The sequence below is a fragment of the Mustela nivalis genome, assembly GCF_964662115.1.
Source record: "Mustela nivalis genome assembly, chromosome: 2".
Lineage (NCBI taxonomy): Eukaryota > Metazoa > Chordata > Mammalia > Carnivora > Mustelidae > Mustela > Mustela nivalis.
The window spans coordinates 117609368-117623749 of NC_139021.1; the positions used below are offsets into that span (position 1 = coordinate 117609368).

The window sequence follows — 14382 nt, forward strand, 5'->3', positions numbered from 1 at the left end:
AATGCAGAGGTAGGTATGCTTATATCAGAAAATAGAAAGATCCCAAAACACAGGCTGTAATAAGAGACAGAGGACATTACATAATGAAAAAGAGGTGATCCAATGAGAGAATATAACATTTGTAAACATTTACGCAGACAATATAGGAGCACCTAAATATATAAAGTAAATATTAACAGACCTAAGGGGAGAGAAAGACAGCAATACAATAATAGCGGGGGACTTTAATGCCCCACTTACATCAATGCATGGATCATTCAGACAGAAAATCAATAAGGAAACATTGGCCTTGAACAACACAGTAGACCAGATGGTCTTAGACACATACAGCCTATTCTATCCAAAAGCAGCAGAATGTATTTCTTCTCAAGTGCACATGGAGCATTACCCATGATCAATCACATGGTAGGCCACAAAGGAAGCCTCAATAAATTAAAGAATGTTGAAATTATAGCAAGTGTGCTTTCCAACCATACTAGTGTGAAACTAGAAATCAATGATAAGAAGAAGCCTGGAAAATTCACAAACACATGGAGATTAAACTACATGTTATTGAACAACCAACAGGTCAAAGAAAAAAATAAAAAGAAATTTTAAAAAATAATACTGTGAGATAACTGAAAATTGAAATACAACATACTCAATTCACAAGATGAAGGAAATGGAATTCCAAAAGGGAAGTTTATAGGGATAAATGTGTACAACAAGAGACTAGAAAAATCTCAAATAAATGATCTAAGCTTATATCTCAAGGATCTAGAAGAACAAATGAAACCCAAAGTTAGTACCAGAGAGAAAATAACAAAGATCAAATAAGAAATAAATGAAATAGAGAATAAAAGAGACAACAGAAAAGGTCAACAAAAACTAAAACTAGACAAAGACACCACAAGAAGAGAAAGCCATCAAGAACTGCAAACTGACTTGATGTCCAAAATAGATTTGTTTTAAAAAATAATCTCCATTTATTCATCCAGTAAAACCCTACACAGCCAATAAAAATGATTACATATATACATTCATCCACAAGGATGGAGGTATATTACAAGTCACATTTAAAAAGCAGGCAGAAGGTTGCCTGGGTGGCTCAGTGAGTTATGCCTCTGCCTTCAGCTCAGGTCATGATCTCAGGATCCTGGGATCGAGCCATGCTTTGGGAATCTATGCTCAGCAGGGAGCCTGCTTCCCTCTCTCTCTGCCTACTTGTGATCTCTCTCTCTCTCTGTCAAATAAATAAATACAATCTTAAAGAAAATAATAAAAAATAAAAAAATAAAAAGCAGGCAAAAAAGGGCACCTAGGTGGCTCAGCCAGTTGAGGCTCTAACTCTTGGTTTCAGCTAAGGTCCTGGGGTCCTAAGTCTGAGCCCTGCATTGAGCTCCATGCTCAGCGGGGAGTCTGCTTGAGATTCTCACTCTCCCTCTTCCTCTGCCCCTCCCCTCCATGCTCTCTCCCTTTAAAATAAATAAATAATTCTTTAAAAAAACCAGGCTGAATGTATTATATACAGTGTGATATAAAGACATATGCTAACATATGTGCATATATATGTGTATATATATATACATATATATATATATGCTTGAAATAATATACAGCAGGATGCATATTAAATACTTTCCTTAAATGGAAGAGCAATTTTTGTACCTATGCTTCTTATTTTCTGTTATTTCTACCATAAGCATATATTATTTTATAATTAAGTAAAATTAAAATTTCCTGTTGTGATTAGATTTGGACAAAATGTGCTGATGTACCACACTCTTTTCCTAGAAGCAATAATCTATTCTTCACATAAAAAAGATGGGCACTGGGTTAAGAATTTTCAGAAAAAAAGCCTTTAGACTTTGATGAATAAAGCCCTAAAAAGCACTGTGGCATCAGGGAAAGCAATTCACAAGAATTTTAAAAATTCAAAGGTTAATGTAGGACATTGTAAACTGCACTGATGTAAGAGATTGTATTGAGATTTATTTTTTCTGAGGTACGTGGAGATCACTTTCTATTAAGGGATTTGTGGCAGACATCTAATAGCTAGGGAATGCATTAAGACCACACAAGTTACAAAAAGAAAAAAAAAAAAAAAGACTACAGCAAATTACTCCAGTGGGTTGGGATAGATATGAGTACAAATTCAGTAAGGCAGAAGGGTGCCTGGGTGGCCCAGTGGTGGCTTGGTTCTATCTACAATTCCTGATTTTGAGATGGAAGATCCTCTAACAATTTGAGAGTAAGGGAAGTAGGAAAATGCATTAGTCAAGGCAAGATCTCTATCCCTGGGTCTATGTAACCTTTATGGTGAGTGAAACTCTTGAATTTGATGGCATATCATTTATTCATATGGAAGTAAATTTTTTCTTGAGGAATGAGTCCACAGATTTTATCAGAATCCTGGCCAAGTGCTGCCCTTCCCCAAAATGAAGACTGGCCAACAAATCCAGGAATCAGAGTGGATTTCAGCCTAGTCCATTACTACCTTGACTTGTGGAAATTTAATACTGGTAAACAGCATAGGGTGAGTTTCCAAGAATGTATTTCTTAATGATCAGTTAATCCCTGATATGTTATAAAGAGATGTCAGTTTCTTGACATCAAACTGTCCCCCCCCCTTTTTTTGTCACTCTTTAACTCGATGGCGCCCTTTACTGGCTAGCAGGTCCACACCTCACACTGTTACACTTATTCTTCCTGTGCTTCTGGCTTCTTCTATGCTACTCCTTTTACTATGTTTATACTTAGACTTCTAACTCTTTGTTTAAATCCAGCTCCCACATTTATCCAAGAATTCCCTGGCACCAAAACCCAACTATTTTGCAGCATGGCTTCCTAGTTAATTAGCTGAGTGGACTTAGACTTTCTTCACCTAAGCAGAGTACGTGAGAGCAGTAGGCTAGCAAAACTGACAACAATAACAATAAGAAACAGCAACAATGATACAGAACAAAACAACAAGCAAACAAAAATCATGGAAGGCTAACCTAAGATAGATAACCGAAGATAGATAACCTTTAAGAAAGATTTTTTTTAAGAACTCTTACAAAGCAAAAGCCATCTATCTTCTATAGGACTGTATAAAATAAAAAATGCAGAAAGGGCGTGATATCACAATAGCATGTGGAGACAAATAAATAGCATATGGAGACAAATAAAAAATCACCCTCATTGCTTTACTGTTCTCATTTCCCCATCAACAAGTGCCAAATGTTAGACTGGCTGTGTCTAAACGTATCGCACAGTAGGCCATGAAAGAAATAATCAATTAGCAAACCTTTAAGATTCCTTCCACCTCTAAAGTCCAATGATTCTGCGAAACATTTGTATGCAGCAAACTCTGAAAACTGCTATATTTGAAGCATGTGCTGTGTCTAGGGAGCCTTGCCTTGAGCTCATATGAACTCTCAGCCTATCTTTATTTTTTTTTAAGATTTTATTTATGTATTTGACAGAAAGAGAGCGAGAGCAGGAACACAGAGGGAATGGGAGAGGGAGAGAAGCAGGCTTCCGGCTGAGCAGGGAACCTGATGTGGGACTTGATCCCAGGACCCTGGGATCATGACCTGAGCTGAAGGTAGATGCTTAATGACTGAGCCACCCAGGCACCTCTCGTCCTCTCTTTAGCTACTGTCTTCCTGTGATCTCAATGACTGCGTTTGCAAAATCAACATACTGCACATATGTGAACCTGTGATTTGATTTTTATTTATAGATTCTTCCGTACAATATTCACTTTATAATTAATATCCTTTAGGTGTCCTTGACTCCAGCATCTTTAGCTAATTCAGGTAGGTGTCTGCTGACAATGCTTTAATTTACAAAATATCTTGGCAAGTGTAACTTGACCATAACATTCCTAATTGAAAGGGGCATTTTAAGTAGAAGGAGATTAGTTTTGGTTACTGTGTTAAAAACGAACCCACAAAAGAAAACAGCCGAGATGATTCTTTAAGTGATACTTGTTTTTGCAATTATTACCTGCAAGTCAGTCCTTGTTCAAGCGTATTCCCACAGTACTGTTTTTCAGTTTCACTAATATCCAATAAATGCTGCCCTTACCAGAAATAGAAAAATAATACTAGGGAAGTGGATACTTATCTTTCCAAGTAAAGATAATTTTTGGTGCATAATATAAATAATGTTTTAGGTTGGAGATACAGATCCCAGTTTATTTATACTGAAGGATATCCTTTCTTTCTACTCACAATTCAGACCCAGAACTTGTGCTTTTAATCTCAAATGAAACAAAAAATGTTTTTAAAAAAGAAAATGATTTGTCAGCAAAACAGTAAGTTATTATAATTAGCTATTAGGTTGAGAAAAGGAAACAACATAAAATAATAGTGGCCTAAAAGAGATACATATTCTATAATTCTGCTAATAGGTTACAATATAAAATGCATGGGACTTAGAGATGAATGGTCCTGATTAAGGCCAGTACAGAATGCCTGTAGGTAGCACAGTGGGGACACTCTCCCAGCTTGCCAGTCTGGCCCATTATCCAGACTGCTCTCACAAAACTTAAGACTTTGAAGATAAATTAAGCCAAGACAAGATAGCAACTGTCCTTATTCCATTTTACACCTTCCAGGTGCCCATCCTGAATTGTGAAGTGTGGTGTAGAAATGAAGGGTTGTGATAGAAGTACATAGTGAGTGTGTGGAGGGGAGGGGGCCTTGAGGCAGACTTCTTCTCCTACATGGACCGCGATGATCCCACTTTCCCTCTCCACTGTGCCTGCCTTCCATGACTGCGACCATGGCTCTGTCAGTGTCCCTGCAGCCCCCAAGAGGACAGAGAGAGCCCATCCTGGTGGGAGAGTCCTGTGCACAGCCCACCTCACAGCCAAGCTCTGAGAGACTCTGAACTTTAGATGTAAAATAAATGAGGGGCCCTCCACCCTACACTGTATTGTAAAGTGAATCATAAATTCGAGAGAATCAGGTTCACCAAGTGCTGAATGCCTAACATTTGGATTTTATAGCCTGGAAATTCAGGAGTAGGCATGTTGAGATGTGCTCCTAAGGTCCCCTATAATGGCTATTACAGCTACCACAGGGTGCGCCACACACACACACACACACACACATGCTTCTCTGGACCCAAGACTGGAATGCAAAGTCCACTTCCTCAGAAGAGAAATAGTCAATGATTTTGGCAACTTAGCTGTTCTTCATAACAGAATACCTGAGTTATGCTGCCTTAATACTTAGGTCCCCTGCCACCAATGGACTGGCAAGGTGCCAGGAAACTCGTGCTCCTTCTTTGAATGTCTTTATAGTGCAGGAAGCACAGGGCCACACACTCAACCCTCAACCCATGACTGCCTTTTGTGAGACCACCTCCTGTGCCCAGCCCATCTCACCGCATCCTCAAGCAAACCTGAGCTGCATTCCCAGACTCTGTGTGGGTCCTCGCCTTGCTTCTCCTACTCTTCCAACTCTACCCCCAACTTGTTCCTGGATGTCAGGGGGAAATACAATGGATCTCTTAGACACAGACAATCCCTTCCCTCCTTATTTTTCCTTCCAGGAGTTTAAAAAAAGGGTTTTTTTTGTTGATAAACACAGAAAATCATGTCCAATTCTATAGAGAAAGTTTGATGTTCTATCAACAAACACATGCAGTTACTTATACCACGATAGGTTGTGACATGGGAACAAAGGAAAAAAGAGTCACTAACGTCTCTATCCAGAACTCGGCCCGTGCTGTTCAGAAAGAGCATTTGCCTCACAGGGTCCAGCAACACCCAGTAATCCACATTGTCCTTTAAGGAAAGTTCAATGGTGGGGTCTGGTCCTCCAGCAGTCCCTTTGATCAGCATGTTATCCACCAGAATTGTACCTGCAGACCAAAGACAGTTATTTGAAAACATGCTACTCATACGGATTCTTGAGCAAGATCATATTCTTCAACCCCAGGTGACTGGCAAATCCATTTTCAAGCAGAAGACATTCAGCATAATATTTGGCATGATATAGAAAGTGTCCTGTCTCCAAAAGGCGAGATAACCTTTATTCCACTATTTAGAAATGATATTTTTTGGGAGATGAGGGTGGCAGGCAGAGATTGAACCACTTGGTGAGTTTCATCATCAATTTCTGGTTTCTCTTTGGACAATTTCAATCTGTTCCCCTCCCTGTCCATCACTCCGCACAGGAGCGATCCCTGGATTTCACCCCAAACAAAAAGGAAATGCCTGAGATACAGAGACTGATCCTTCAGTTCACTCAGGAAGACTTCTGATATGAAAAGAGACAGCCTGAAAATTACGGCAAGGATGAAAAGGAAGAGATAAAGTAGCAAGATCTCCCATGATGAGAACTGCTTCTTTCTTTTTTTTTATCTTAGCGCAAATCCATAAAACGTAAATCTTAATGTGAAAGACAAAACTAGTGGGCAGACATAAGACAGACTTCATTCTTCTTGCAGACACATCTTGGGTGCTTGATCAAAACAGCACAATGTGGGCGCCTGGGTGGCTCAGTGGGTTAAGCCGCTGCCTTCGGCTCAGGTCATGATCTCAGGATCCTGGGATCGAGTCCCGCATCGGGAATCTCCGCTCAGCGGGGAGCCTGCTTCCCTCTCTCTCTCTCTGCCTGCCTATCTGTCTACTGTGAACTCTCTCTGTCAAATAAATAAATAAAATCTTAAAAAAAAAAAAAAACAGCACAATGTTCCAATGGAACTTTTGGGTCCTAGCTTTCTTACTATCTTTTCAACAGGCTAAATTGTAGACATGTGTTGAATGAGTTGAAATGACAGCACATCTCTAACCTTGCCTATTTTGTTAAAAATTCCATGCATTCTGCAAGTTGGATGCAAACAGCAGTGATGTGATTCAAATCCCATTTTTCCCCCCATAGAGCAACAATCCCTCTGCCAAACAATAATGCACTATAGCCTAGGGCAATCATTTTCAGCCAATCCATTTTATTAAAATTATGGCATGCAGAAGAGATGGGGCTATACAAATAAAAATGTACCCTCCTAAAAACATTAAAATAAATGGCATACATCTACAGAACTCATTGCCTTAGGAGAGCATACAAGAATATATAGATAATCCATAAATATAAATCTAGCTTGAATAACAATGCCAAATGTATCTAATGCACTTTCTTAAGGCATGGAATTGGCCTACATGTTACATCGTTGCAGAGACACAGATAAAAGGGGGGGGTCTCTTTGGAAGATTTTCTCAGCAAATTAATAGTAATTAATAATAATTAAAGCTATACTATTTTTCTTTGTAACAGTATTATCAATGAGCTTCATCTGTCTGGGGAATGTTAAAGGAAACCATCCTTTTGTAGCAATAAATCTGAATTATGTTTAAACACATATTCACACGCCTGCGTTTCTGAGTGGCAGATTATCTCCTTCTACTTTATTCACATACTAGTACACACACCTGTAAATAGGGAGTGAAACTGATCCTTCTATTTTTTATTGAAATGGAAACTAGATTCCCTACAGAAAATATGTCCCAAAGTACAACCCGACATCGATGGCATTTTCTGACCTGGGAACGTGTTCGAGGCCTAAGTACACACTCGTTTCAAAGCACATCACACCACTAAGCTTTGAAAAATGATTTCATAAGTAAGTCAGTCTGTAATTAAGAAATTAAAATAGAGTGCCTGGGTGGCTCAGAGGGTTAAGCCACTGCCTTCGGCTCAGGTCATGATCTCAGGGTCCTGGGATCGAGTCCCGTTTCGGGCTCCCTGCTCAGCGGGGAGCCTGCTTCCTCCTCTCTCTCTCTGCCTGCCTCTCTACCTGCTTGTGATCTCTGTCTGTCAAATAAATAAATAAAATCTTTATAAGAAATTAAATTAGATTCTATTTCCCAATAAGAAAAAGACACAATAAGGTACAGCAGGAGATAGGCTAACAGCATTCAGGCCTGGACTCTGCCGTGCATTGTAGCAGAAGCAGCAGCCTTCCTGGGACATGCAGAGGGAGGGGCAGGGAGTCCCCCTCTGTGGTCCAAATGGATCATAACCAGAGAAACTTGGGATCGTTATGTTAATGACAATTAACACAGTGAAACTGAATCTGTGTATCTGGACTTCTACTTTAATGATGTTTAATTTTCATGGAGAAGATCCAGCTATGTTTTCTGGCTCCCTCCTCAGCCCTGTGCTCTTCCATGACCAGAACTCAGCAAGAACTGTTTCAAGGGCTAATGTGCCAAAAAAAGCAAGAGTTTCACTTTTCTTTCACCAGAACACAGCTTCATGTCACTAAAAATCCCTCCATACTTTCCTAAGCCATGTCATCTTGACCGAAAGTTTGGAGAAGAGAGAGAATAGAGCACAGCTGAGGGAGGCATGAGGTAAAGAGCACCATTTATTGATTTTTAAAGAAGAAGGAGGAAGAGGAGAAGGAGATGTTCACTCTGGGTTCCCTGGAGAGCCCCATCTCCACCTTCCTCCCAGCAGGACAGGTGATACCTAACTGAGGCCAACTGAGGGTCCATGTGCAAGCCAGTCTTGGGGATGGCCTTTCTCATGGATCCAGGAGCCTGTGTCCTGAGCCAGTGCTGGACATTTGGAGAGAGCACAGTGCTTTGGTTCTTCTGTTGTTTTGCAAGCTTCCTCCTTTTCCAGTAAAACCTTCTGTTTAATGTGATATTGAAAATCCTGTCTCCATTTTAATTATAAAGACACAGCTACATGAAAAATGAAAGGATAGGATACACAAAGCAACAGTAATAAGAAAGCTGGATGGCTCCGTTATTATCAGAGAATAAACCAGAACAGAAGATATTTTTAGAGGTGAAGAGACATATTTCATGAAAATAAAGGGATCAATTAATCAACAGGTGTTAACCCAAAAGAGACCTATCTTACAGAACACAGTGCCCAAGACGGGATCCCTCTTATATGAAAGTTTTCTTTTGTCATAGTAAAAAAATGACTGCAGTCAGGAGAAAGGAATTAAATGTAGTTCGATACTCCTGTCATAGAAGTTAAGAGAGAGCTGGCCCTGGAACTGGCAGACTCCAATCCTGGATCCACCCCTTACTAACCATGTGAATGTGGGTAGACTACTCAACCCCACTCACCTGTAATTTCTCTTTGCTAAAAAATCTGTAACACCATATGTAGGTACCTGAAAAAAAATGTGTTCTGTGTGTTCTACTGTCAGGGCACTATCCAAAACTACAATAAAAAAAAAAAAAACAAACAAGCAAACAAACAAACCCCAAGTATAATGCAAAACAAAACAAAAAACACAATAAAAAAGTAGAACAATTAAGAATTTAGTGATTTTTTACCAAACATCATAGTCATTGTTTTCCGGCCTCAAACATTGGGGTTTGTGCTTCTTCCTTCAGAGAGTAAGTATTTAGGGGTGCCTGGTTGGCTCAGTAGGTTAAGTATCTGACTCTTGATTTCAGCTCAGGTCAGAATTTCAGGTCTACAGGATTGAGCCCCACGTGGCACTCCATGCTTGGCTCAGTGAAGAATCTGTTTGAGGATTCTTTCTTTCCATCTCCCTCTGACCCTCCTGCCTACATGCTTGAACTCCCTCTCCCTCTCTCTCTCCAAAATAAATAACTTAATCCTAAAGAACAAAAAGTAGGGATTGAAGGTGATTTGGTTCTAAATAGAGACATTTTTTCATCAAAATTAAAAACTTGATCCAGTTTTTAGCTATCTTCATTTATCTATTAATTTAGGTCAGAGAAATAAGTCTTCAATTGTTTCCACTATATCCACAGCTTCTCCAGATGGACAGATTATCCATCAGTTGTAGACACCAGTGGGGACTCTACATGCACTAAGTAAGGAGGCTGCAGATCTTCAGCTTTTTTCTGAAGATCTTCTTACACAGCTAAATCTTTCCTTTTGATTATGAAAAAAGATTTTCCAGAATATTTCACAACATGAGTATACTGTGAAATAACTTATGAAGCAATACCATTTCCTCATTATAGCAAGGCCATTCCCTACCTACCAGCATGCATGAGGTAAGTGGCACCAAAGAAGAGCCTGGTAGGTTGTAGCAATGACTGAACTCGACAATGTGTATGAAGTACTAATTGCAGTCCTTGGAACAGAATGAAGACTTGAAAAGTTTAAGTTTACTGATGTTGATGTTGCCAACACCATTTTGAAAGAGAAACTATCTGAAGCTAAAGCAAAGTGACTGATTTTATGTCCCAGACTTCTTTTCAAATAATATCTACTGTTCATTTCCATAGCTAGGTTATTATGTTTGGTTAATGCATGGGCAAGGCAGCAGTCTGGAAGAATTTATTGGGACTCAAATTCCCAAATAATTATTCTAGGAAGTCAGAAGGTAGAGAGAAAATGCTTTCTGTAGACGAAAGCGTAGAGAGAACCTCTTACATCCAACTGAGGGCAATCTGTCCAGGCCCACCATTACTAGGGGGTTGTGCCCACTCTTTCCATTTCCTCACCACAGACAATTCTGATTTTTCTCATAAAAACTCAGATTAGATTTGATGCCAAGAAGGGCTTACTAGTGGCAATCTTTAGATTGAACACTTTCTACTCAATTTTATCACATGTTTGCTTCTATAGGAACTCAAAGCAAACACACACACACACACACATATACACATTAAATGACATATAAATAGATATTATGTTATTATTATTTATATTTATAATATTGTTATATTGTATTATATATTATATTTATATTTTTATACAAACTGCATGTATTTATCTATACTAATATAGTATAAGTAAAAATTAGACACTTAATATTTTTCCTGTGAAAGTTATTTGCTTCTTTCGATAGGCATTATAACACAAATGAATTGTTCTCTAAAAATTCTGTGGAGGTGGGAGTGGGAGGGGGTACATTGCTTTCCTAATTAACCTAATTCAATGAAGCCAAAAAAGTAAGTTCTACAGGGAAAGAGAGTAATTGACTGTTTGGGTTCCTTCCAAACATTAAAATAAAGAAAATCACTCTGTCCAGAACCCACTAGTTGTTGCTATAAAACAATTAATTATTCAAAGGTATATAACCAATATGGATTGCATAAAATCTCTTGCAACAACCTCTCCCCAGTTTAAGCCAATTGGCAGAATGATCAGCTACTGCATCATCTAGCCAGAAGGATACACTGCATGTTACTGGCTACAAATGGAAACATAAGCAAAGCTACCAAATGCACATTATGTGACTGAAACAAATTTGAAATCAAAAAAGTGAAAAAGTAGCAATCTGTAGCTTTTCAGTGAGGTTAACCAATAAACACTGCCATGATATACATCTGGATTCCAAGATTAACAGGCTAAGCAAAACTCTCATCAAGCTCAAATCTTTGTCAAGACTTTCCATTAGTTTCTTGGGAGTAGTCCCTCCATTTCATTTTTTCACATTTCTGGGACTACAGTTATATAAATTACTCATTCCAGCTCAGCCTACATTCTTCTGTAGCTAGATTATTACTTGGTAAACTCCTAACGGGAAGAAATACACACGTGTTTGGTAACTTCATAAAAACCCAAATTTTGAAGATGGCAAAGGAGCAGCAGGCTGAGATGACATCAGGTAGCAGGAGATCAGCTAGATAGTTTATCAAACCATTCCCAACACCTAAAAATCCAACAGGAGATCAAAGAGAGGAAGAGCAGCCATTCTAGAAACAGAAAGTCGACCACTTTCTGAAAGGTAGGAGCTATGGAGAAGTGAATCCAAAGCAACAGGAAGATAGACCACAGGGGGGAGGGACTGACTCCTGGCAAGCGGCAGAGCAAGGGAGGGACATGGCTCCAGAGGCTAAGTCGGGGTGGAGCCCACGTGGAGACAGCATGGTCTCAGGTCCCGCAGGGTCACAGAAGGATCAGGGGTGTCTGAGTGTAGCAGAGCACGCAGGTATTAAAGCAGAGACACTGGCTATAGAGATGGAGCGAAGGAGAGAGCTCTCAACTCAGGGGTTACCTTAAACTGTGATCTATGGCACAGTCAGGCCACTGCTCTTTGAGCAGGGACCCCATAAGTGGCAGATCTGGGGACACCCCCCAGGAAGAGCGGCAGGGATCTGTTGGGCTTGGAGACTCCAGGCTGGCTGTGTGTCAGAGATAGAGATGCTTGGTCACAGGCTGGGTGAGCTCAGAGTATGGCTGGAGACCATGGAGGCGGGAGTGATTGAGTGCTTTTCTCTGAGGGCGCACTGAGGAGTGGGGCCCCAAGCACTTGGCTCCTCTGGGCGGGAGACTGGGAGGCTGCCATTTTCATTCCTGTCCTACAGAGCTCTATGGATAGTGTTCAGGGAACAAAAGCTCCCAAAAGCAAACCTGAGCAGATTACTTAGCCCAGCCCCTGGCAAGGGCAGTGCAATTCAGCCTCAGGCAAAAACACTTGAGAATCAATCCAGTAGGTCCCTCCCCCAGAAGATCAGCAAGAAATCCAGCCAAGACTAAGTTCACTTATCAAGAAGACAGCAGAATTCCAGAGGAGAAAGCAAACCATGGAATTTATGGTTTCTTCCCATGATTCTTTAGTCTTGCAAAGTTAATTATTTTTTTTTAATTTTAGTTTTTTCTATTCTAATTTTTTTAATGTTTACTCTTACCTCTTTTAATGTTTTTTAACTAGTTTATCTTAAAAATACCTTTCAAAAAAAACCTTTTTAAACCTTCATTTTTAGGGACGCCTGGGTGGCTCAGTTGGTTAAGCGGCTGCCTTCAGCTCAGGTCATGATCCCAACGTCCTGGGATCGAGTCCCACATCGGGCTCCTTGCTTGGCAGGGGGTCTGCTTCTCCCTCTGCCTCTGCCTGCCACTCTGTCTGCCTGTGCTTGCTCTCACTTCTCTCTCTATGACAAATAAATAAAATAAAAAATCTTAAAAAAAACCCTTCATTTTTATAGTCATATTTTATCCTTCATTGTATCTAACTTTATTTTTGGTACACACATAGGGTTTTTTCTTCTAAAAAAAATGGGATACAACTTCTTCTAACAGATCAAAATATACCCTAAATCTAGCACAGGGCCTTGTGCTAGTATCCAGCCTGAGCAAATTCTCTCCACTTTCTTTTTCTTTCTTTTCCCAACCAACTTATCAACTGCTTTTTTAGAATTTTTTTTCAAATTTTTCATCTTTATAGTCATATTCCATCATTGCATTGTGTTTACCTTTATATTGTGTGTGTGTGTTCACACACAAACGTATGTATACATACATACATACATGTATGCATGTATATGTATGTATATACATACATATTATGTATTTTATATATATATGTTTTTTTTTTCATTGTTTAAAATTTCTTTATTTTCTTCTAAGAGACCAAAATACTCCCCAAATTAAGAGGGTTGCTCTGGTCTATTCACTAGTGTAATATATATATTTTTCCTTTCTTTTTTTTTTTCTTTTTAATTTTTTTTTTCCTGAACTTCTTTTAACACCTTTCTTCCCCCCCATGATTTGGGGTATCTTCTGATTTGGTTAACACACATTTTCCTGGAGTCTTTGCCACCTTTTAGTATTTCATTCTCTCCTTCATATATTCTTATCTGGATAAATGTAGAAAAACTCTGGACAATGCAGAAAAACTCACCACAAAAAAACAAAGAACAAAAACCAAACCAAACCAAACCAACCAAACAAACAAAACACAAGAGGCAGTACCAAAGGCTAGGGAACTAATCAATATGGACATTGGTAATATGTCAGATCTAGAGTTCAGAATGACAATTCTCAAGGTGCTAGCTGGGCTTGAAAAAGACATGGAAGATATTAGAGAAACTCTGTCTGGAGAAATAAAAGCCCTTTCTGGAGAAATAAAAGAACTAAAATCTAAGTAAGCTGAAGTCAAAAAAGCTATTAATGAAGTGCAATAAAAAACAGAGGCTCTTATGGCCAAGATAAAAGAGGCAAACAAGAGAATTAATGATATAGAAGACCAAATGACAGAGAATAAAGAAGCTAAGCAAAAGAGGGACAAACAGCTACTGGACCACGAGGGGAGAATTCGAGAGATAAGTGATACCATAAGACAAAAAATTAGAATAATTGGAATTCCAGAAGAAGAAGAAAGAGAGAAGAGAACAGAAGGTATATTGGAGCAAATTATTGTGGAGAATTTTCTTAGTATGGCAAAGGGAACAAGCATCAAAATCCAGGAGGTGCAGAGATTCTCCATCAAAATCAATAAGAATAGGTCCACACCTGGTCATCTAATAGCAAAATTTACAAGTCTTAGTGACAAAGAGAAAATCCTGAAAGTAGCCTGGGACAAGAAGTCTGTAACATACAATGGTAAAAATACTAGATTGACAGCAGACTTATCCATAGAGACCAGGCAGTCTAGAAAAAACTACCATAATATATTCAGAACACTAAATGAAAAAACATGTAGCCAAGAATACTATATCCAGCTAGGCTATCA

The 14382-nt window shown here is 39.1% G+C and overlaps 1 protein-coding gene across 1 annotated transcript in view; it reads right to left on the minus strand.

Annotated features, from left to right (window-relative positions):
- The window catches only part of PCDH15 (protocadherin related 15), a 1700294-nt gene that overhangs the window by 474752 nt on the left and 1211160 nt on the right, over positions 1 to 14382 (minus strand). Inside the window, exon 8 of the mRNA XM_082719991.1 lies at positions 5678 to 5838. Coding sequence (XP_082576117.1) covers positions 5678 to 5838 — 161 coding nt within the window. The remainder of the gene's footprint in view (positions 1 to 5677; positions 5839 to 14382) is intronic.